Source organism: Aotus nancymaae, unplaced genomic scaffold (genome assembly GCF_030222135.1).
Source record: "Aotus nancymaae isolate 86718 unplaced genomic scaffold, 86718_ANA_hifiasm-v0.15.2.pri h1tg000010l, whole genome shotgun sequence".
NCBI classification, from domain to species: Eukaryota; Metazoa; Chordata; class Mammalia; order Primates; family Aotidae; genus Aotus; species Aotus nancymaae.
In genome coordinates this window covers 61,069,542-61,094,796 of record NW_026988421.1, presented here as the reverse complement: position 1 = coordinate 61,094,796, position 25,255 = coordinate 61,069,542, and the positions used below count along the sequence as shown (strand labels likewise).

Genomic DNA, 25,255 nt, shown 5'->3' with positions numbered 1-25,255 from the left:
GAGATTGAGGCCATCCTGGCCAAAATGATGAAACCCTATCTCTACTAAAATACAAAAAAATTAGCCGGGCATGGTTGTGCACACCTGTAGTCCCAACTACTCGGGAGGCTGAGGCAGGGGACTTGCTGGAACCCAGAGGGCGGAGATTACAGTGAGCCAAGATCGTACCATTGCACTCCAGCCTGGTGACAGAGCAAGACTCCATCTCAAAAAAAAAAAAAAAAATAGACAGAGTCTCACTCTCTTGTCCAGGCTGGAGTGGAATGGCATGATCTCAGCTCACTGTAACCTCTACCTCCTCGATTTAAACAATTCTCCTTCCTCAGCCTCCCAAGTAGCTGGGAGTACAGGCGGGCACCACAACACCTGGCTAATTTTTTGTATTTTTGTTGAGATGGGGGTTTTGCCATCTCTCAAACTCCCAACCTCAGGTGATCTGCCTGCCTCAGTCTCCCAAGGTGCTGGGATTACAGGCGTGAGCCACCATGCTTAGCCAACCAATGTACATCTTATATGTATTGATTGGTGTTTCATTGTCTTCCTCAAATGTATAAAGTTGTAGCTTGACAACTTGGGGCACATGTTCTCAGGATCTCCTGAGGGCTGTGTCATGGGCCACTGGCTGCTCATATTTGGCTCAGAATAATCTCTTCAAATATTTTATAAACTTTGACTCTTTATCAACAACACCAAGTTATACTGGAAAATGCTCACACAGAGTCCATGTCAACACCTAGGCAGGATTCCTAGGCCCTGAGATGTCACAGGTCAGCAAATTAAACATGTAAACAAAAAAAACAAAATTAGATTCTGACTTTTTATATAGCTAAGAAAGGATATTTTTTCTTTTTCTTTTTCTTTTTTTTTTTTTGTTTTGTTTGAGGCAGAGTCTTGCCCTGGAGTACAGGTTGGAGTACAGTGGCATGATCTCAGTTCACTGCGAGCTCTGCCTGCTGGGTTCAAGTGATTCTCCTGCCTCAGCCTCCCAAGTAGCTGGGATTAGAGGCATGCACCACCACACCTAGCTAATTTTTGTGTTTTTAGTAGAGACAGGGTTTCACCATGTTGGCCAGGCTGGTCTCAAACTCCTGGCCTCAAGTGATCTGCCTGCCTCAGCCTCCAAAAGTGCTGGGATTACAGGCGTGAGCCACCGTGCCCGGCAGCATTAGATTCTTGTAGGAGAACAAACCTTATTGTGAACTGCATGTACAAAGGATCTAGATTTATGAGAATCTAGTGCCTAATGATCTGAGGTGGAACAGTTTCACCCGAAACCATCCCCCCAAACCCACGGGTCTGCGGAAAAATTGTCATCCACGAAACCAGTACCTGGTGTCAAAAAGGTTGGGGACCGCTGTCCTAAAGGAAAAGATGTTTCAAAACAGAGAAGTAAAAATAATGGTTGCTTTGTAAGCTAAATACATTTGGCTTTATAATAATAGCTAGCACTTAGGTATAATTTACTATATGCCATTGTTCTAAATTATTTACTTATTTATTGACTGATTGACCCTTAAAACAACCCAATGAGGTGGATACTATAATATCCCTATTTTATAGATAAGAAAACTGAATCACGGGGTGACTGTGACTTTCCCAAGGTCACACAGCAACTGAATGGAAAAGCTGAGATCCAAGCCAAGGCTGTGTGTGTCCAGCCCACCTTGCCATTCCAACAAAATGCAATATCTATTTTACCATATTGTCCTTATTTCTCTTATTTCACTCAGGTCCAGTGAAAGGTCCAAGGACCTGTACCGAGGAAACTGAGTCGTGGCTTGTTTAGATTCCTCAAGTGTGGCAAGCGGATCCGGCCTCCGCAGAATCCCCTTGATAAGGGGAATTCTCAAACCATTCAGGGAGGCAGATGGGCAAGATCAGAGGGGCTACAAGTGGGCTTTGGAAGAAGTTGCCCTTCCCCGGGGGTGGGGGTGGAGACTTCTGGCTTAGGTTGATTCCATTGAGGGGCTGAGTATGTCTCCTCTTTCGCTGTTTTAGGTCTGTCTTGCTGTGCCCTTCCCAAAGAATCACTCTTGTCAAGGGCTTCAGCCACATCTCCCTCCCAAGCTCATGATTATATTTCTAGCTGCCTATGAGAATCAACTCCTATATGTCCCATAGGTGCTCAGAACTCAGTATCTTCCAACACAGTCATGTTCTTCTCCTTAAATGTACTCTTCTGAATTCCCCTCCTTGTCACTTATTCAGTCAGCACATACTTGTGAAACACTTAATCTGCCCTGCACTTTCCTAGTCACTGGAAATGTGGTGAACAAGACGAAACTCCCTGTGCCAAAGGGAAGTGTTTAGCTTGGGAACTGAGTCACCCAAAAAGCCTCCCATTTTGTCCCTACATAGGCAGCCGCAAAGGTGGGCCACATAACTTCCTGGGGGCTTCTCTCACAATTTGCTCACAAGGAAATTCATTTAAGATCTTTACCCTAAAACAGTATTCTGTTGAATTTCACCCAAACAATGTACATTGACAGCTTATTATCACAGGTACAGGACAAGGACTGGACTAGAAGTCATCCCTTCCCTCACCTAACACAAATGCTATTTGACTGCTTCTTTCATTCTGTGCTTACTAGCCGGGCACGGTGGCTCAAGCCTATAATCCCAGCACTTTGGGAGGCCTAGGTGGGTGGATCACGAGGTTAGGAGATCGAGACCATCCTGGTCAACATGGTGAAACCCCGTCTCTACTAAACATACAAAAAATTAGCTGGGCATGGTGGCACGTGCCTGTAATCCCAGCTACTCAGGAGGCTGAGGCAGGAGAATTGCCTGAACCCAGGAGGCGGAGGTTGCGGTGAGCCAAGATCGTGCCATTGCACTCCAGCCTGGGTAACAAGAGCGAAACTCCGTCTCAAAAAAAAAAAAAAAAGAGTCCCTAAGGGCATTCTGTGCTTACTTTACTTATGTAAAAATGCAAATTCACTGAGTATAAATGCATAGCTGACTGTTCCTCTACCCTCCTCATTTCACATGTAAAATGTGGGTTCAGGGAACACTAAGCTAATCAAAGTCTCAAAAGAATGCAACTCCTTGCCTCTTTTATCTACCCTTCCCTATTTTTCCTTTCCTCTTCCCACACTGCTCACCCTTTCCTCTTTAAATATTGAAGTCCTCCAGCCTGGCATGATGGCTCACACCTGTAATCCCAGCACTATGGGAGTCCAAGGCAGGCTGATCACCTAAGGTCAAGAGTTTGAGACCAGCCTGACCAACATGGCGAAGCCCCGTCTCTACTAAAAATACAAAAATTAGCCAGGCGTGTTGGCGCATGCTTGTAATCCTACTGGGAAGGCCGAGGCAGGAGAATCGCCTGAACACGGGAGGCGGAGGTTGTGGTGAGCCAAGATTGTGTCATTGCACTCCAGCCTGAACAAGAGTAACACTCCATTTCAAAAAAATAATAAAGAAAATTAAAATAAATAAATAAATAAATATTGAAATCCCCAAACCCTCTTAGAAAAAGCGTGGAACACAGATCCTACTGTGGCTTGTGTCTTTTTTTCCTGCGCATAATCTCATCCCTGGTAAAATTAAATTAACTCTAAATTGATTCAGACTCGCCTCAGTCATTTTCTTTTTTTTTTGAGACAAAGTCTCACTCTGTCGCCCAGGCTGGAGTGCAGTGGCGTGATCTCAGCTCACTGCAACCTCTGCCCCCTGGGTTCAAATGATCCTCCTCCCTCAGCCTCTTGAGTATTTGGGATTTCAGTGCGTACCACTACACCTGGCTAATTTTTGGTATTTTTAGTAGAGACATGGTTTTACCATGTTGGCCAGGCTAGACTCGAACTCCTGACCTCAGGTGATCCACCCCCCTCAGCCTCCCAAAGTGCTGGGATTATAGGCATAAGCCACTGTGCCCAGCCTTCTTATTCCTTTTTTCTTTTTTTTTTTTAACTTTTTAACTTTTTTTTAACTTAACACAACCCACGTTCTGATCACGAGAGACAGATGGTAAATAAATGGTTAATTAAATATACATTAGAAATTATGGTTTAGGAGTCATACAGCTGGAGGCTACAAGATTCTGACCCTCCCAAATTGCTCCTGGGGATTACATCACTATTGTTAAGCCTAAAATAGTGCTTGAGATATTTTGCAGACCCTGCACTTGATGGATCAGTTGGCACTCCCCAGATTGATAAACTGGATTATTTGATCTTGTGGCCACCAGCCAGAAACTGACTCAGTGCAAGACAGCTTCAACTCCCTATCATTTCATCTCTGACCCAACCAATCAGCACTCCTGACTCACTGGCTGCTTCCCACTCAACAAATTATCCTTAAAAACTCCAAGCCCCAGTTGGGCGTGGTGGCTCACGCCTGTAATCCCAGCACTTTGGGAGGCCGAGGCCAGTGGATCACCTGAGGTCAGGAGTTTGAGACCAGCCTGGCCAACATGGTGAAACCCCACCTTTACTAAAAATACAAAAAATTAGCCGGAATGGTGGGGCATGTCTGTAATCCCAACTACTTGGGAGGCTGAGGCAGGAGAATCGCTTGAACCTAGGAGGTGGAGGTTGCATTAAGTCAAGATCGCACCATTGCACTCCAGCCTGGGTGACAAGAGCGAAACTCCATCTCAAAAAAAAAAAAAAAACTCCAGTTCTCAAATACTTGAGGAGACTGATTTGCGTAATAATAAAACTCTGGTCTCTGCACAGCCTGCTCTGCGTGAGTTACTCTTTCTCTACTACAATTCCTTATCTTAATATATCAGCTCTGTCTAGGCAGCGGGCAAAGTGAACCGGTAGGGTGGTTACAAAATTTGTTAGACGATACATGTGTGTTATTCTAATTAAAAAAAGAGATAGCTTTGGGAATGATGCCCATACAAAACAAAGCAAAGAAATAGAACAGAACTTGCATCCCTGACACCAAGGTGCCCCTCTCAGCCCCACGCACTACCTCCATATTTCTAAAATTTGAGAGAAAAACAAAATTCCAATCTGTGTATCCAAATTTGGAGTTTTCTGTTACTGCCAGCCAAATCTAATCCTAAGGGATACACAGGTTGAACAAATAAAGGGTAGGGATTTCATTTTAGACAGGATGGACAGGGAAGGCCTTATGAAGATGTGGCATTTCAGTAGAAACTAGAATAAAATGAGGGACACTAATCTAGTGTCTAGGAAAAGGGTGTTCCAGGCAGAACTATCCCCTCATCACCTCGGCTGAAAATCTGCCATCATCCTTGAACTCCTTCCACTCCCTGGGCTCCAGATCTAATCTGTTACCAAACCCCAATAATTCTACCTGTAAATGTACCTCAGAACAAACAAACAAAGTAAACAAATCAAACTTACTTTTTTTTTTTTTGAGACAGAGTCTCATTCTGTCACCCAGGCTAGAGTGCAGTGGATCAATCACAGCTCACTGCAGCCTTGACCTTCCAGGGCACAAGGGATCCTCCCAGCTCAGCCTCCTAAGGAGGTGGGACCACAGATGCACGCCATCACTCTCAGCAAATTTTTAAATTATTTTTGTAGAGACAGAGTCTCCCTATGTTGCCTAGGCTGGTCTCAACTTCCTAGGCTCAAGGGATCTTTCCACCTCCACTTCCCAAAGTATTGGGATTGCAGGTGTGAGCCACTGTGCCCAGACCTACAAACTTTTGTTTTCAGACAGAATCTCACTCCATCGCCCAGGCTGAAGTATGGTGGCACGGTCTTGGCTCACTACAACCTCCACCTCCCGGGTTCAAGCAGTTCTCCTGCCTCAGCCTCCTGAGTAGCTAGGATTACAGGCGAGCGCCAACACACCTGGCTAATTTTTGTGGTTTTAGTAGAGGTGGGGTTTCACCATGTTGGACAGGCTGGTCTTGAACTCCTGACCTCGTGATCTGCCTGCCTTGGCCTCCCAAGGTGCTGGGATTACAGACATGAGCCACCACGCTCCACCTTGTTTTTTCTTTTTTCTGTTTTTTGTTTGTTTGGCCCACGCTTATATGTCTGAGGTTTTGTTTGGCTTTATTTTGTTTTGTTTCTAAAAATTATTTTGAATCCAACCTCTCCTTCCTAATCATTCTGCTAAACAGTCCTATAGTGGGTTAAATTGTGCCCTCAGAAAGGTGTAATCCCAGCACTTTAGGAGGATGAGATAGGTGGATCACCTGAGGTCAGGAATTCAAAACTAGCCTGGCCAACATAGTGAAACCCCATCTCTCCTAAAAATACAAAAATTAGAATCACTTGAACCTGGGATGCAGAGGTTTCAGTGAGCCGAGATCGTGCCACTACATTCCAGCCAAGGTGACTGAGTGAGACTCCATCTCACAAAAAAAAAGGCCTGGCACGGTGGCTCACACCTGTGATCCCAGCCCTTTGGGAGTCTGAGGAGGCTAGATCATGAGGTCAGGAGTTCAAGACCAGCCTGGCCAACATGTTCAAATTCCATCTCTACTAAAAATATAAAAAATTAGCTGGGTGTGTTGGCACACGCCTGTAATCCCAGCTACTCGGGAGACTGAAGCAGGAGAATTGCTTGAACCTGGGAGGCAGAGGTTACAGTGAGCCGAGATTGTGCCATTGCACTCCAGCCTGGTTGACAGAGCAACCCCCCATCTCAAAAAAAGAAAAAAGGGGGAGAGCGGGTGCAGTGGCTCACACCTGTAATCCCAGCACTTTGGGAGGCCCAGGCAGGTAGATCACAAGGTCAGGAGATCGAGACCAGCCTGGCCAAGATGGTGAAACCCTGTCTCTACTAGAAAAATACAAAAAATTAGCGGGCGTGGTGATGTGTGCCTATAATTCCAGCTACTCAGGAGGCTGAGGCGGAGAATTGCTTAAGACCTGGGAGGCAGAGGTTGCAGTGAGCTGAGATCATGCCACTGCATGCCAGCCTGGTGACAAAGGGAGACTCCATCTAAGAAAAAAAAGAAAAAAAAAGGTCTTTGAATATATGACTGAGTTAAAGATCTCAAGATAAGATTATCCTGGATTACCAGGGTGGGCCCTAAATCCATTGACAAATGTCCTCATAAAGACAGAAGAGGGCCGGTGCAGTGGCTCCCTTTTATAATCTCAGCACTTTGGGAGGCCGAGGCAGTGCCACTACTGCCTCAAGAATCTCTTGAGCCCAGGAGTTTGAGACCAGCCTGGGCAACATGGTAAGACCCTGTCTCTACAAACAATGCAAAAATTAGTCAGGTGTGGTGGCGTCCATCTGCAGTCCTAGCTACTTGGGAGGCTGAGGCAGGAGGATCACCTGAGCCTGGGGAGATCAAGGCTGCAGTGAGCTGTGATCACACCACTGCGCTCCAGCCTGGGACACAGTGAGACCCTATCTCAAGAAAAAAAAAAAAAGAGGAGAGACAAGAGAAGACATAGGGAGAAAAAGGGGAAGGCCACATAAAGACAAAGGTAGAGATTAGAGCACCTCTGCTCCATGCCAAGAAACGCCTGGAGCCACCAGAAGCGGAAGAGGAAAAGGATTCTTCCCTAGAGCCTGCAGAGGGAGCACAGGCCTTGGTGACCCCTTGGTTTTGGGCTTCTAACCTCCAGAGCTGTGAGAGAATTCGTTTATGTTGTTGAAACCACCAGGTTTGTGGTCATTCATTATGGCAGTTCTAGGGAACTAATAGAAGACCCTTATCAATGTCAACTCTCCTCCAGCCCCAGGCTATGGAACTTCTAATAGCATGTATATTTATTTATAAATATCAATGCATAATATTGCACTAACATACTATGTATGTTATAAAACATACCTAAGGCTGGGCGTGATGGCTCATGCCTGTAATCCCAACACTTTGAGAGGCTGAGGTGGGCGGATCACCTGAGGTCAGGAGTTCAAGACCAGCCTGACCAACATGGAGAAACCCCGTCTCTACTAAAAATACAAAATTAGGCAGGAGTGGTGGCACATGCCTGCAATCCCAGCTACTTGGGAGGCTCAGGCAGGAGAATTGCTTGAACCCAGGAGGTGGAGGTTACAGTGAGCCGAGATCACACTGTTGTACTCCAGCCCCTGGACAACAAGAGCGAAACTCCGTCTCAAAAAATTAAAAAATGGAAAAAAAAGAGCATACCTAAAACATAGACATGAAAACAAATGAGATAGATGGGAGTATAAAATGATATAACTACAATGCCTTGAAACTGGCGGTTGCTAATAAAGTTGAATATATACCTAACATATGACCCAGCAATTCCACTCCTGGATATTAACCCAAGAGAAATATATACATGCTAGCAAGGGAAGCTGTAGGAGTGGAGAAGGAGCAAAGATAGCTGTAACTCATTGTGATCAATTAGTTGTAACTGAACCAGCCAAGAAATGAAATATTTTTAAGGTTCATCTGTGCTGTAGTATATATCCGAACTTTATTTATTTATTTTTTAAAGGCTAGTCAAGTGAAGCAGTGGGAGTGGAGAAGGAACAAAGAAATCTGTAACTGGTTGTGATCAATTAGTTGTAAACACCACTGCACTCGGACCAGCCTATATCTGAACTTTATTCTTTTTCCGTTTAAACATGCCAGATTCATATTTATTCTTTTTTATTGGGAAATAATATTCCATTGTGTGAATACACCACAATTCACTATCTATTCATCAATAGATTGACATTTGGCTTTTTCCACTTTTGGGGCTCTCTTCGTGGTGTATTAATTAGCTAGAGCTGCCATAATAAAAATATCACAGTCTGGATGGCTTAAGCAGCAGAAATTTGTTGTCTCACAGTTCCGGAAGGTAGAAGTCCAAGATAAAGGTGTAAGCAGGTGTGGTTTCCTGAGGTCTCTCTCCTTGGCTTGCAGATGGCTGCCTCTTCACAAGGTCTTTTCTCTGTGCACTCACCCTTTGTGTTTGTGGGTTCAAATTTCCTTTTCTGATGAGGAAACTAGTCAGGTTGGATTAGGACCCACCCTAAAGACCTCATTCCTTACCCCTTTAAAGCACTTATGTCTAAATACAATTACATTCTGAAGTATCAGAGGTTAAAACTTCAATGTACGAATGGCAGGGGCACAACCCAGCCCATAACACATGGTTATAGTTAAGAAATGGTCACCGCTCACACCTGTAATCCCAGCACTTTGGGAGGCCGTGGCAGGTGGATCACGAGGTCAAGAGATCGAGACCATCCTGGTCAACATGGTGAAACCCCGTCTCTACTAAAAATACAAAAAATTAGCTGGGCATGGTGGCGCGTGCCTGTAATCCCAGCTACTCAGGAGGCTGAGGCAGGAGAATTGCCTGAACCCAGGAGGCGGAGGTTGCGGTGAGCCGAGATCGCGCCATTGCACTCCAGCCTGGGTAACAAGAGCGAAACTCCATCTCAAAAAAAAAAAAAAGAAAAGAAATGGTCACCAAATCCAAGGTCACACAGATTTATACCCACGCTCTCCTCTAAGAGTTTCATAATTGTAGCCCTACCTTTGGGCCTTTGATCCATTTGGAATAAATTTTTGTGTATGGTATGAGGTAGCAATTCAATTTTATTCTTCTGCATGTGAATATCAAGTTGTCTTAGCACCATCTGTTGAAAGACTTTTCTTTCCCCATTGAATTGTTTTCACATCTTCATGAAAAATTATTATACCATAAATGTAAGGCTTTATTTCTGACCTCTCAATTTCAGTCCATTCATCTATATAATTATCCTAATCCTAGTATCACACTGTCATGATTACTGTAGCTTTATAAGTTTTGAAATCAGAAAATGTGAGTTTTCTTTCTTCTTATTTAAGATTGTTTTGGCTATTTAGCAACCCATCCATTTTCATATGAATTTTAGAAGCAGCTTGTCAATTTCTGCAAAGAAGCCGGCTGAGCTTTTCATAGGAATTGAGCTGAATCTATGTATCAATTTGGGAATTTGCTACCTTAACAACAGTGTCTTCCAACCCATGAACATAGGATGTCTTTCCATTAATTTAGATCTTCTCTATTTTCTTTCAATAATCCTTTGTAGTTTTCAGAGTAAAAGTGTATACTTCTCTTGTTTATTCCTAAGTAATTTGTTTTTTTGATGCTATTATAAATGAATTTTTTTTTTAATTGAGACAAAGTCTCACTCTGTTGCCCAGGCTAGAGTACAATGGTGTGATCTCAGCTCACTGCAACTTCTGCCACTCGGATTCAAGCGATTCTCCTGCCTCAGCCTCCCGAGTATCTGGGATTATAGGCGCATGCCACCACGACTGGCTAATTTTTGTATTTTTAGTAGAGACAAGGTTTCACCTTGTTGGCCAGGCTGGTCTCAAACCCCTGACCTCAAGTGATCCACCTGCCTTGGCATCCCAAAGTGCTAGGATTACAGGGATGAGCCACCACTCCCAGCCAGGAATTGTTTTCTTAATTTCATTTTTAGATTGTTCATTGCAAGTGTATAAAAGAAGTACAATTGATTTTTGTGTATTGATCTTGTATTCTATAACCTTGCTGAACTTGTGTATTAGTTCTAATAGGCTTTTGTGGATATCCTAGGATTTTCTACATATAAAATACGTAGGGCTCTTTTCACTATCTTTCCACGCCACCACAATGGTGCACATGAATGTCCCGGCTGATGCTCTCAAGAACATCAACAATGCCGAAGAGAGGCAAACGCCAGGTTCTTAGGCCATGCTCCAAAGTCATCGTCCGGTTTCCCAGTGTGATGATGAAACATGGTTACACTGGTGAATTTGAAATCATTGATGATCACAGAGCTGGGAAAATTATTGTGAACGTCACAGGCAGCCTAAACAAGTGTGGCATGATCAGCCCCAGATTTGATGTATAATTCAAAGATCTAGAGAAATGGCAGAATAATCTGCTTCCATGCCACCAGTTTGGTTTTACTATACTGACAATTTCAGCTGGCATCATGGACCATGAAGAAGCAAGATGAAAACACATAGGAAGGAAAATCCTGGGATTCTTTTTCTAGAGATGTAATACATATTTACAAATAAAATGCCTCATGGAAAAAACAAAAAACAAAATCATGTAGGAATAACCTTTTGATATATGCGGTAACAAAAATATTAAAACCAGGCACAAGAGAGTACATATATATGATTATATTTACATGAGATTCAAGAACAGAAAAGCTGTGGTGATAGAAGACAGAATAGTGATAATTTCAGGACAGGAGATGGGAAGTATTGACTGGAAAAGAGCACGAAGGGATTTTGGGGGCTGATGGAAATGTTCTACATCTTGAACTAGGCAATGGTGTATACATGTGTTAAAACTTATTAAGCAGGTGGGCATGGTGGCTCACATCTGTAATCCAAGGACTTTGGGAGGCTGAGGCAGGTGGATTGCTTGAGCTCAGAAGTTCAAGACCAGCCTGGGCAACATGGCAAGACCCTGTCTCTACTAGAAAAAATTCAAAATAAAAAAAACAACTGGGCATGCTGGCACATGGCTGTAGTCTCAGCTACTCTGGAGGCTAAGGTGAGAGGGTCGCTGAGCCCACGGGGTGGAGGCTGCACTCCAACATCACATCGCAGCACTGCACTCCAGCCTGGGTGACAGAGCAAGATCCTGTCTTAACAACAAACTTACTAAGCTGATAGAATTTGTGTGTTTGACTGCTAGCAAATTATATGTATATATATGTATATGTGTGTGTATATATATGTATATGTATCATATATTATATATATGTATATGTATTATATATGTATATGTATTATATATGTATATATATGTATATGTATCATATATATGTATATGTATTATATATGTATACGTGTGTGTGTATATATAGTGTGTGTATATATACACATGTGTATATATATATACACACACACACACACACACATATATATATATATATATATATATATATATTTTTTTTTTAGAAGGAGTCTCGCTCTGTTGCCCAAGCTGGAGTGCAGTGGTGTGATTTCAGCTCACTACAACCTCTGCTTCCCTGGTTCAAGCAATTCTCCTGCTTCAGGCTTCTAAGTAGCTGGGATTACAGGCACCCAGCACCAAGACCGGCTAATTTTTTGTATTTTTAATAAAGATGGGGTTTCACCATGTTAACCAGGATGGTCTTGATCTCCTGACCTTATGATCTGCCCACCTCAGCCTCCCAAAGTGCTGGGATTACAGGTGTGAGCCACCGTGCCTGGCCTATCCTTTCATTTTTAAAAAATAAAGAGATAGGTCGGGTGTGGTGGTGGTGCCTGTAATCCCAGCTACTTGGGAGGCTGATGCAGGAGAATCACTTGAACGCAGGAGTCAGAGGTTGCAGTGAGCTGAGATCACACTGCTGCACTCCAGCCTGGGCAACAGAGTGAGAGCCATCCAAAAAAATTAAGATGATAAATAAATAAATAAGGAGATAAAGATAAACTATTTTTAAATGTGGTGGCCTAGTAGTGTCATTAACTAATTCTCTCAAGGCACTCTGTACACATAGTGATTAGTTCATCATTAACAATATCATATGTAAAGTCAGAATTTAAATAGCCATGTTAATTTTTAATTTTTTGACTGACTTGTCATTATATCTAATAAGATCATTATCTGCTTTCAACCCCATGATGTAGCTGAATAGTCTGTACCAGGGATAGGAAAATTATCAGCAGTCTTATTTTCTCATTGTTCATTTGTGTTAGCTTTAACCCAGTTTCTTTTATTTATTTTTTTATTTTAAGAGACAAGTTCAGGCCGGGCGCGGTGGCTCAAGCCTGTAATCCCAGCACTTTGGGAGGCTGAGGCGGGTGGATCATGAGGTCAAGAGATCGAGACCATCCTGGTTAACATGGTGAAACCCCGTCTCTACTAACACAAAAAATTAGCTGGGCATGGTGGCTCATGCCTGTAATCCCAGCTACTCAGGAGGCTGAGGCAGGAGAATTGCCTGAACCCAGGAGGCGGAGGTTGCGGTGAGCCGAGATCACGCCATTGCACTCCAGACTGGGTAACGAGCGAAACTCCGTCTCAAAAAAAAAAAAAAAAAAAAAAAAAAGAGAGAGAGACAGGGTCTCACTCTGTCACCCAGGCTGGAGTGCAGTGGCACAATCATAGCTCACTGCAGCCTCAAACTCTTGGGCTCGAGCAATTCTCCTGCCTCAACCTCTTGAGTAGCTGGGATTATAAACACACACCACCATGCTCGGCAAATTCTTAAAATTTTTTTAGAGATGAGGTCTTGCTATGTTGCCCAGGCTATTCTCAAACTCCTGGCCTCAGGTGACCCTCTCTCCTCGGCCTTCCAAAGCACTGGTATTATAGGTGTGAGTCACCACACCCGTCTCAACACACTTTTTTTTTTTTTTTAAACATTGAATGACCTCTGAACTTTTTATTGGCCTCCTGCTCCCCAAAGGGTCCCCTGCTTCTGCTGGCCTAATGTCTCAGAACTTTGGTGTCGTTGGTCTCAGACACCACTTTGCCATCCACTATCCGGCGGGTGGTGGTCTTTTGGATGGTTTGCATGGAGTTGCTGCTGTTCAGGGCATCACTAAGACTGAAGTCCTCGCCATCTTCCAGCAGGCGGTGGTAGATGGCGATTTCAGCCTCCAGCTTGACCTTGATGTTCAGCAGAGCCTCGTACTCCTGGGCCTGGCGCTGTCCCTCTGCCCGGGTCTGTGCCAGTTCTGACTACAGGTGCAGCAGGATCCCATTGAGCTGCTCCATCTGCAGGGCGTAGCGGGCTTCCACCTCCCTCAGGCTGTTCTCCAAGCTGATCTTCGTATTTCTCATGGAGTCCAGGTCGATCTCCAAGGACTGGACTGTACGTCTCAGCTCTGTGAGCGTCATCTCAGCAGCTTCAACCTCAGTGGACCGTGTGGTGACCACGATGGTGCTCTCCTCAATCAGCTGAGTCCAGTACTTGTCCAGCTCCTCTCGGTTCTTCCGAGCCAGCTCGTCCTATTGAGCTCGGATTTCTGCCATGATCTGGGTGAGGTCCTGAGATTTGGGGGCATCTACCTCCACAGTCAACCCAGAGCTGGCAATCTGGGCTTGTAGGCCGTTTACTTCCTCTTCATCGTTCTTCTTCATGAAGAGCAGCTCCTCCTTGAGAGCCTCGATCTCTGTCTCCAGCTGCAGCCGAGTGACATTGGTGTCATCGATGACCTTGCGGAGACCATGGATGTCGCTCTCCACAGACTAGCGCATGGCCAGCTCTGTCTCATACTTGACTCTAAAGTCATCAGCAGCAAGACGGGCATTGTCAATCTGCAGAACGATGCGGGCATTGTCCACAGTATTTGCGAAGATCTGGGCCCTCAGGCTCTCGATGGTCTTGAAGTAATGGCCCCAGTCTCTGACCTGGGGTCCCTTCTTCTCCAGGTGCTCCTGGATTTTGCTTTCCAGCTTCCGGTTCTCGGTCTCCAGGCTCCTCACTTTGTCCAGGTAGGAGGCCAGGCAGTCGTTCAGGATTTGCATGGTCTCCTTCTCGTTCTGGATGCCTCCCATTCCTACCAGACCCCTGGCCATCCCCGTGGCCAGGCCCCCGACCCCCATGCCGCTCCGGAAGCTGCTGCAGTGCGACACGGAGATGCGGGAACCAGAGCCCCCGGCGCCTGCATAGATGCTGGCCGCGCTGCTGATTGGCCAGGCGCCGTAGCTGGGCACCTGGACGGAGCCCATGGACCGGTAGTTGGTGGAGAAGGTGGAGCGAGTGGTGAAGCTCATGCTGCCCGAGGAGGAGAGTGAGAGGACAGAACTCAGGCTTTGCCGACCTCAACACACATTTTTTTATGCAGAAATCTTTCCCTATAAAACCACTTGCCTATCTTGCCTATTTTGTGAGGGTCAGTCTAATTAAAGCCAAATACCATGATACATTGATACATAAGACTACTTCAACCAAGCAATTCTTTTTTTTTTTTTTGAGACAGAGTCTCACTCTGTTGCCTGGGCAGTGGCACGACCTCGGCTCACTGCAACCTCCACCTCCCAGGTTCAAGCGAGTCTTGTGCCTCAGCCTCCCAAGCAGTTGGGATTACAGGTGCACACCACCACGTCTGGGTAATTTTTTGTATTTTTAGTAGACATGGGGTTTCACCTTGTTGGCCAGGCTGGTCTCGAACACCCGACCTCAGGTAATACGCCCACCTTGGCCTCCTAAAGTGCTGGGATTACAGGCATGAGCCACTGCACCGGGCCTCAACCAAGCAATTCTAAAGCTGTCATGCTTCAGAATATGCCAAAGATGGTCCAGGAAATAAAGGAGGGGGCCACTATCAACCCCTCCTCATCATGAGAGGCCTGGGTACCTGCAAGACCACCAACATTGATTTGTCTTTAAAAAGTTGGTAACAATGGAATTGTAATAAAGTTGACCCTTGAATAACACGGGTTTGCACTGCACGAGTTTGCTTACACCTGGATCTTCTTCCACCTCTGCCACCCAAGACAGCAAGACCACCCCCTGCTCTACCTCCCCGTCAGCCTACTCGAAGTGAAGACTACAAGGATGAAGACCTGTATGGTGATCCACTCCCGCTTAATGAATAGTAAGTCCATTTCTCTTTCTTATGATTTTCTTAGTAATATTTTCTTTTCTCTAGCTTACTTTATTGTAAGAATACAGAATGTAGTATATAAAACATACAAAATATGTTAACTGACTTTTATGTTATCGGTCAGGTTTTGGTCAACAGTAGTTTTAGTAGCTTAGTTTTGGGGGAGTCAGAAGTTAATATACGGATTTTCTACCGCACGCTGTGGGGGCGGTCGGTGTCCTCAACCCCCTCATTGCTTCAGGGTCAACTGTACTTTCTTCCCACTGGGAAGTAGAGCGTCTTGCACAGCACACACCCTGGAGGTCTCGCTACACTTATGCCCCCTACACCCACTCTGTTTTCCTGGACACTCAAGGCTTCCTCCAGCTCAAGCTCCTTGCTGCTGCCAGACAGAAAGCAATGTAATCGCATGACTCCTTAGCCTGGAAGATCCTTCAGACCCCGCTGTCAGAGTTTCTCAACTGGACAACCAATCCCAGCCCCCTCCAGCCTCCTCAGTCTCCTCAGCTTCTTCCCGTTCTTTGCAGGTCTGTCTTTGCACTTGTTGATCTCTGCTTGAAATGCCCTTCCTCACCTGACACATGCTTTCCTCTTCTTCAAGACCCTGCAAATCTCATCACCTCTATCCAGCCTTTGTTATCTGGACCCAAGGCAGGGTTGACCACTCCCTCACCTGGCTGTTAAGGCACGTTACACCAACGTTGTAACTTTCTCTTTTTAAAAAATATTGAACTTCACTTCTCAGCCATTAAGTCTTTTGAGGCTACAGACCAAGTCTTACTTATTTTCTTTTTTTTTTTTTTGAGATGGAGTTTCGCTCTTGTTGCCCAGGCTGGAGTGCAATGGTGCTATCTCAGATGACTGCAACCTCCATCTCTGGGTTCAAGCAATTCTCCCGCCTCAGCCTCCTGAGTATCGGGGATTACAGACATGCGCCACCAAGCCTGGCTAATTTTGTATTTTTAGTAGAGATGGGGTTTCTTCATGTTGGTCAGACTTGTCTCGAACTTCCAACCTCAGGTGATCCACCCGCCTCAGCCTCCCAAAGTTCTGTGATTACAGGCATGAGCCACTGCATCCAGCATCTTACTTATTTTCAAAAGAACACAAATACTCAATCAGTGGAATGAGGAGCAGGGCAGAGCTCCAGGGCTCCAGGTTGAATCCATACCCAGTTTTGGGCCTCACCTGGGACTGGGTAATGGCCCTTGACACAAGGAAAATAGAGAATTTCTGTGCTTTTCTCCCAAGTTGATTCGTAAAGTCTACACCTTACCACCTTTGCATGAAGCAACCCATCTCAGATCCACTCTGTTACCTCTTTGAAGAGACAGTAAAGTGTGTGCTTGGGGAATGGGAAGGAAGAGGGTAAGTCATCACAAACAGCACAGAAAATTCTCTGATTTGGAGCTAAATGGGATGTGTCGATAGCAAAGATCTGAAACTTGTCCATATTGAAGTGCAGAGCAGATGGGTGCCAAGTTTCTGGCATGCCTGACTGTGAAATGGAAAAGACAGGAGGGTAGAGACCCTTCCATTTCCCCTCCCAGAGTGCCTCACGGTCAGGATGCCACGCAGCTCCAAGGCAAGAGAGCCCTGTGTTTGGCTCTGACAATTAGCATTCCTCGTAGCAGAGGCCCCCTTGGAAAGCACCTTCCCTGTGCAGGTGGACTGAATCCAGCAGGGAGCAAGTTAGAGGTAAATACTGCTCCGCACCCCGAAGAGCCACTGCACAGCTGCCTGGCTGACTTAAAATCGTGATCAGAATTCCCAAAGGGAATTGCCATGCACTGTCTTTTACAGAAAATGTTACAGAAGGAAAGGAAAAAAAAAATCGCTTTCTTACCTCACTTTCAGTAAGTGGAGATCGTTTTGACTTTTCAGCTGCTACATCCTTAAAGAAAGACAGGACAAGTAGTGTTACAAATGGATTTTAGTAACTCGCATTCACAACATTTTGAATGAGCTAAGTGGGATGCTTATAACTAATCAATCACACTCAGAAAGCAAAAGTAATTACAAGTAACCTTGGAAAGTCTATGCAAATTCTAACACAATTACCAGTTCTCTGGATGAAATGCAGCAGAGCTCAGTAATATACAATTGGCAAATTTATTCACACAGACACTAGGTTCTTACAAATGTCCCAGGCACTGTGCTGGGAGCTGGAGATTCCAAGATGAAAAACAACTGTGGTTCAGCCCTCAAGGAGCCCACAGTCCACTAGGAAACACAGATGTGCCAGTCAGTAACGGAAGCGCAGCAGCACCAGAGCTGCAGCAGAGTCCTGGAGAGGAGCTGTGGGAGCACAGGGATCTAATCCCTTTTGACCCACTGGCCCCGCTGTCTCCTAGATTGCAGGATGCAATGCTTCCCTGATGAGAAAGGAGGCAACCTGACCATCAGGCAGTGACCAGCTCTTGGCAGGGTCTGCAAAAAATGAGTTAGCATTCTGCCCTCTCGCTTTTTTTTTTTTTTTTTGGAACAGGGTCTCTCTCTCTCTCCCCCCTACCCCCCTCTCTCTCTCTCTCTCTCTCTCTCTCCCCCTCTCTCTCTGTTGCCCCGGCTTGGAGTGCACTGGTGCAATTATGGCTCACTGCAGCCCTGATCTCAAGTAGCTGGGACTACAGGTATGCAACACCACACCTGGCTAATTTTTGTTTTTTTTGTTGTTGTTGAGACAGAGTTTCACTGCGTCACCCAGGCTGGAGTGCATTGGCGCTATCTCTGCTCACTGCAACCTTCTCCTCCCAAGTTCAAGCAATTCTCCTGCCTCAGCCTTCCAAGTAGCTGGGATTACATGCACGTGTCACCACCCCAGCTATTTTTTTTTGTATTTTCACTAGAGATGAAGTTTCTCCATGTTGGTCAAGCTAGTCTCGAACCCCTGACCTCAAGTGATCTGCTTGCTTCGGCCTCCCAAGTGCTGGGAGCACAGTCGTGAGCCACTGCACTTGGCCAAATTTTTAATTTTTTGTACAGATGGAGTCTCTCTATGTTGACCAGGCTGGTCTCGAACTCCTGGGCTCAGGTGATCCTCCTGCCTCAGCCTCCCAAAGTGCTGGGATCACAGGCATGAGACACTGCACCTGGCAGATTCTGCTTTTTTACAACTTCCCTTGCCTCACAAATTTTGGAAGCTGCCGGCAATTCAGAGAAAAGCTCATGTGAATGAACAGGGAAGGTGTAGTAAATTGTTTGCAAAACACAGCCACACTAATTCTCTTCCCCATACCCATGCTTTTACATAGTCTCCACCCACAGAGACTCTGGAATTGGCCATGTGACTTGCTTGACTCATAGGACAATAGCAATGCCATGCAAACAGACACTAGAAATGTGCTTGCGCTTTGGGGCTTGACTTCTCAGGCTGCTCTTGGAACCCTTACAACCACCACTATGTGAATGAGCCCCAGTTAGGCTACTGAACATGTGTGGCACATGGCCCAGTTACCATCCTTGCCTATAGCCAGTCAACTGACAGAGGTGGAAGAGAAGCCACAGACCTCAAGCTGCCAGCAGTCCTCTGAGAAAGCCAGGTTGACGGTAAATGAGACAGAGAAGAGCCACTCCAGCTGAGCTCAGTGCAAATTACCAACTCACAGCATTGTGGGTAAATAAGACATTATTGTTTGTTGTTTGTTTGTTTGTTGTTTTTTGAGAAGGAATCTCACACTGTCGCCCAGGCTGGAGTACAGTAGCATGATCTCAGCTCACTGCAACCTCCGCCTCCTGGGTTCAAGCGATTCCCCTGCCTCAGCCTCCTGAGTAGCTGGGACTACAGGCATGCGCCACCACGCCTGGCTAATTTTTGTATTTTCAGTAGAGACGGGATTTTTTTTTTTTTTTTTTTTTTTTTTTTGAGACGGAGTTTCGCTCTTGTTACCCAGGCTGGAGTGCAATGGCGCGATCTCGGCTCACTACAACCTCCGCCTCCTGAGTTCACGCAATTCTCCTGCCTCAGCCTCCTGAGTAGCTGGGATTACAGCACCATGCCCAGCTAATTTTTTTTGTATTTTTAGTAGAGACAGGATTTCACTATGTTGACCAGGATGGTCTCGATCTCTTGACCTCGTGATCCACCTGCCTCGGCCTCCTAAAGTGCTGGGATTACAGGCGTGAGCCACCGCGCTCGGCCTTAGAGACGGGATTTCACCATGTTGGCCTGGCTGGTCTCAAACTCCTGACCTCATGATCCACCCACCTGGGCCTCCCAAAGTGCTGGGATTACAGGCGTGAGCCACTGCGCCCAGCCAAGAGATTATTGTTTTAAGTCACTAAGTATTGGGGTGATGTATTACACAACACACACAGCAAAAGCTAACTGATACAGAGGGAGATTTCAAGGTTGGAGGCAGAAATGACAGTGCATACGTATCTTGGAGATATCTTCCTTCCTCCTCCAGTACCTCCAAAAATCATGTGCAAGGTAGCCTGTTTAGATGCTTGACTTTCTGGTTGTGGAATACTTCATGGAAAAGGAAACCTAGACCTGCTGGAGGTGAACTGAGGCTGGAACCTCAGGCTCAGGTGAGTACCAGCCCACCTGCCTAAAAGGGCATGTCCAGGGCAGCTGGCTGAGGCTGGGGACTGAGCTGTCCTGTATCACTGGGCACAGAAGAAGGCTACCCAAGGAGCACAGAGGTGGTAAATGTCTCCACATACAGAAGATGCCAGATAGGGAGTGGGGGATGGACAAAAATGCTTGGTAATCGGCTCAAGCCGCACCTCCAGAAATGAGTGTTTGGAGACACTCGTGTGGCCAGCATGCCTGCTCTGGAGCCAGTGGAGGCCAAATCAGTCTTGTCCAGTGAAGGGGGAGATGAATCAGATGGATTAGAGCCTGGCCCCACCTTTCCACCCAACACTGGAAAGGGATAGAGTGGGTCCTGGCCCCACCAATCCCGGGGCTGCTAGAGACGAACTTTCTGGGGAGCCCCAAGCCAGAACAGATGTGGCCCAAACTCAAGTATATTAGTCTTAACAAGGGACTTCAAAGGACTCTGCTGTTAACTTGGAGATCTCACAGGATTCTGATTGTCAGTCTCCACTCACCCCTGCAGGTGTCTCTGCAGCATGAGGGGGAGAGGGGCAGGAACAGGGGGAAAAAGTAGGAATAAGAAAACTGGGCCGGGCATGGTGGCTTACGCTTGTAATCCCAGCACTTTGGGAGGCTGAGGCGGGTGGATCACGAGGTCAAGAGATTGAGACCATCTTGGTCAACATGGTGAAACCCCGTCTCTACTAAAAATACAAAAATTAGCTGGGCATGTTGGTGCGCGCCTATAATCCCAGCTACTCGGGAGGCTAAGGCAGGAGAATTGCTTGAACCCAGGAGGCAGAGGTTGCGGTGAGCCGAGATCGTGCCATTGCATGCCAGTCTGGGTAACAACAGTGAAATTCCACCTCAAAAAAAATAAAAGAAAAGAAAACTGAGGCCCTCCTCAGCCCTTTATCTGCAATAACAACCTGCAAAGTGCCTCCTGTCTTAGTGCCTGGACCCAGAAAGCACAGCATAAATATTAGTTCTTCGTCTTCCTCCCGACTATCAGTGGGTGAGAAGAGATGGAATCCAGAGTAACAGAGCACAAGAGGCAACCCTGCTCTGTAGGGAAGGAGACTGAAGTTCCTGGAAGGTTGCACAGCGGCCCACGGACATGCAGGTAGTGCCTGTAAGAATCAGGGGTAACCTGGCCAGGCACGGTGGTTCATGCCTATAATCCCAGCACTTTGGGAGGCCAACGGTGGGCAGATTGCCTGAGGTCAGGAGTTCGAGACCAGCCTGACTAACATGTTGAAATCCCATCTGTACTAAAAATTCAAAAATTAGCTGGGCATGGTGGCACATGTCTGTAGTCCCAGCTACTTGGGAGGCTGAGGCAAGAGAATTGCTTGAACCCAGGAGGTAGAGGTTGCAATGAGCTGAGATCACACCACTGCACTCCAGCCTGGGTGACAGAGCAAGACTCTTTCTCCGAGAAAAAAAAAAAAAAAAATAGGACGAGGGGTAACCCATGTACATATCTCCCCTGGAGGGCAGGGATGATCTTTTCAGCACTTCTTGTCCCACCTCACACAGAGTAAGTGCTCAACAAACATTTGCAGTTCACAAACTGAAAAACCATGCCCTCTTCTCAGTAGGCCTCAAGTCAAAGAAACTCCACAGAAATCAAGGTCCTAGGCTGGGTGCAGTGGCTCATACCTGTAATCCCAGCACTTTGGGAGGCTGAGGCAGGAGGATCACTTGAGGCCAGGGGTCCAAGAACAGCCTGGGCAACATAGCAAGCACCTGTCTCTACAAAAAATAAAAATTAAAAATTAGCTGGGTGTGGGAGCACACGTGCCTAGTCCCAGCTACTTGAGAGGCTAAGGCAAGAGGACCAGTTGAACTCAGGAGTTCAAGGCTACAGTGAGCCATCACTGTGCCACTGCACTCCAACCTCGGTGACAGAGCAAGATCTCGTCTATCAAAAATAAAATAAAATAAAAATGATGGTCCTAGGAAAACTAGGGAAGCAAAAAATAGCATCCCATAGACAGTTTGAGCTATCAGAACAATCCAGGCAAATTTTCCATGTGCCCAAAGCCAAAACTGCCGAGGCCTTACACTGATACCCCCATGGCAGCCAACTCCCTGCTGAAATGGCTCTATTGTTGCAGATACTTGCAAGCCTACATGAGACCTTATAATAAGGCAACAGTGAAAAATACTGTCTGGGACTTGGAATTGTCAGGAAACCTAGCAGAAGAAAACCAAATGGATCACGCAATTTTTGGCCCTTCCTTAGACTAACAGTGGACATTTCAATATCCCGAGTATGAGTTTCTAAGCTTGGAACAATTCAAAATATATCTATCATTAGAAATATAGGGTTGGGGTCAGTCACACACCTCACCTTAAGCGTTGAGCTTGAGGGGTGAGTAGAAAGAGCACAGTCCTGGAGTCAGAGAAACCTGAGTTTATGTCCTGGACCTGCCAGGACCAGCTGTGCAACCTGGGAAAGGAATGTAACCTCTCTAAGCCTCAGTTTACCCATCTGTAAAATGGGAATGATACCTTCTTCACTGGGCCTTTGGGAGTGGGGGGCACCGAGGACTTGCTTGGTAAATGGCAGATGATATAATAAAGATCATGAATTGACAGAGGATCCAGGCAATAAGAACTACAACTGCCCTGGGCTAATTGACGGGACCAAATCAATGTCCAGCTGCTGGATTTCCATCTGTATCTGAGATCCCAGAACCTGTGTTTCTCTCCCTGGACCTCTAAGCACCACAGAGGTCCTGTCAGATTGACGCTGAACTCTGAGTGCCAGAGTCCAAACCTGCTGACTGCCACATGGCACCTGTGACACTGGCTGCTTTGTGCCATTTCTCCAAGGCTGGCCTGGCCTGCTTTAAACTCCTGGTGGCATTCTGCCTGGGACTGGCAAAGCCAGGCAGGGGCACAGGAAGGGGACCGTGAGAGGTGGCAATGACATCCCAAACAAACTTCCAGGTTTGGAAAAGCTCCTCCTTTCCCAGAGCAGGGAAAACTTTTCTCACCCTGGTTAGGGTGAAGGAGGAGAAAAGGAAGAGGTCTAAGAAGTCCAACAGCCAAGAGGAATTTTGGATTTTTGTATTCAGTGACCTCCACTCCCCACTGATAACCACACAGGAGCCTTGGATTCCACAAAGGAGAATGAGGCTGAGAGCTTGCAGTTGGGCATTAGAAACAGGATGGAATTCAGTCCTCTCAAAAGCCTGAGAGCGGCTGGGCACGGTGGCTCATGCCTGTAATCCCAGCACTTTGGAAGGCTGAGGCAAACAGACCACCTGAGGTCAGGAGTTCGAGACCAGCCTGACCAACATGGAGAAAGCCCATCTCTACTAAAAATACAAAAAATTAGCCAGGCGTGGTGGTGGATGCCTGTAATCCCAGCTACTTGGGAGGCTGAGACAGGAGAATCACTTGAACCTGGGAGGCGGAGGTTGCAGTGAGCCAAGATCGCGCCATTGCACTCCAGCCTGGGCAACAAGAGCAAAGCTCTGTTTCCAAAACAACAAACAAAAAACCCTGAGAGGCAGGGAGGATGCACCTGAGCTGGACCTTGCAAAGCCCCTCTCAAAGATGCTGAAGAGGGCATTGTAAGCCACTCTGTAGGACTGAGAGAAAGATGCCCACCGTGGGTGGGCCCAAGCCCCTCACCTCTTGCCTCAAGGTGGAAGCAACTCCTTGTATTGTCCACTTGCGATACTAATCAGAAATTAATTTGCCACCCAAGAGCTGACCAGGAGAAAGTCTTCATAAAGGAAACAGACCAGGCCACTGCAGTGATTTAAATGGGGCTCTGAGAGAGTTCCGGGCTCAGGGCACTCAGTTAGTTTGAGCACTGTGCTTGTCATTGAGACAAACCCCAACTGTGTCTCAATTTCCCAAATTGTTCTCTTGGTGGGGGTGGGGTGGAACAGCTGTAGTCCTTGCTCCAGAGAGACCTATCTGCAGCATAGATTAATTTAATATGAACCAGCTACTCAGAAGAGCATAATTTGTCCTATAAACATTTTCCAGGGTTTATTCCAACATCCAGGGGGAGAATCAAAGCTCTTTAAGATGTAAGAACAGGCTTCTAGGCAGCATGGTAGCTCACATTGTAATCCCAGCAGTTTGGGAGGCTGAGGCAGTTGGATCACCTGAGGCCAGGAATTTGAGACCAGCCTGGGCAACATGGCAAAACCCCATCGCTACAAAAAAACACAAAGTTAGCCAGGCATGGTGGTACATGCCTGTAATCCCAGCTACTAGGGAGGCTGAGGCATGAGAATCACTTGAACCCAGGAGGTGAGACAGTGAGCTGAGATAATGCCATTGAACTCCAGCCTGGGCAACAAGGGGGAGACTCTGTCTCAAAAAAAAAAAAATGTTTTTTAAATGGGCTTCTGCTTTTACATGGCAACATAAAATTTGGCCAGAGGGGGCTTATCTTAGAGAAGAAAAAAGTCAAACTTCCATTTCCAGCACACATTAATGACTTCACAGCGTAACTGTCTAAGAAGCAATTAACCAGGGGGTTGCAGAATGATCCTCTGGGCTTCCCTTGGTCAGAACCCACGTGGCCCCTGCTGCAAATGAATCTGCACCAAGACTTAGAGGCTGAGGCCGAGGGGCTCCTGTCTTGCCTCATGACACTTTCCTGCTGTGCTCTTGGTCAGAGTTTTCCCTTCTCTAAGATGGACCCCGACACACCCATCTGCCAGGGATAGTGGGTTGAGCAGGCTGTGGTGCATGTGACCCCTCTGAGAAGCTAAAGAAACACCAGAGCTGCTGGGCATGGCAACTCACACCTGTAATCCCAGCACTTTGGGAGGCTGAAGCGGGTGGATCACCTGAGGTCAGGAGTTCAAGACCAGCCTGACCAACACAGAGAAACCCTGTCTGTACTAAAAATACAAAATTAGCCAGACATGGTGGCGCATGCCTGTAATCCCAGCTACTTGGGAGCCTGAGGCAGGAGAATCACTTGAACCCGGGAGGTTGGAGGTTGCAGTGAGCTGAGATCACACAATTGCACTCCAGCCTGGGCAACAAGAGCAGACTCCATCAAAAAAAAAGGAAAGAAAAGGAAAGAAAGAAAAAGAAAGAAAGAAAGAGGAAAGAAAGAAGAAAGAAAAAGAGAAGAAAGAAAAGAAAGAAAGAAAAAGAAAGAAAGAAAAAAGAAAGAAACACCAGAGCTTACCAATTGTCGCTGGCAAATCTGCCCCATGGTGGGGAAGGCACTTGCTGAGCTCGGGTCCTTTCCTGTGCTTTTCTACTCTCAACAACTGGGTCTCGAACAC

The 25,255-nt window shown here is 46.3% G+C and overlaps 1 protein-coding gene and 1 pseudogene across 1 annotated transcript in view; both read right to left on the bottom strand.

Moving 5' to 3' along the window:
* HK1 (hexokinase 1) overlaps window positions 1-25,255 on the bottom strand; it is a 117,410-nt gene extending 92,155 nt beyond the window's left edge. Inside the window, exons 1-2 of the mRNA XM_064374220.1 lie at window positions 25,156-25,255; window positions 17,286-17,333 (exon numbers count right to left, since the gene is read on the bottom strand). Coding sequence (XP_064230290.1) covers window positions 17,286-17,333; window positions 25,156-25,182 — 75 coding nt within the window. The 5' untranslated portion in view covers window positions 25,183-25,255. The remainder of the gene's footprint in view (window positions 1-17,285; window positions 17,334-25,155) is intronic.
* On the bottom strand, window positions 13,252-14,606 carry LOC105716694 (keratin, type I cytoskeletal 18-like; annotated as a pseudogene).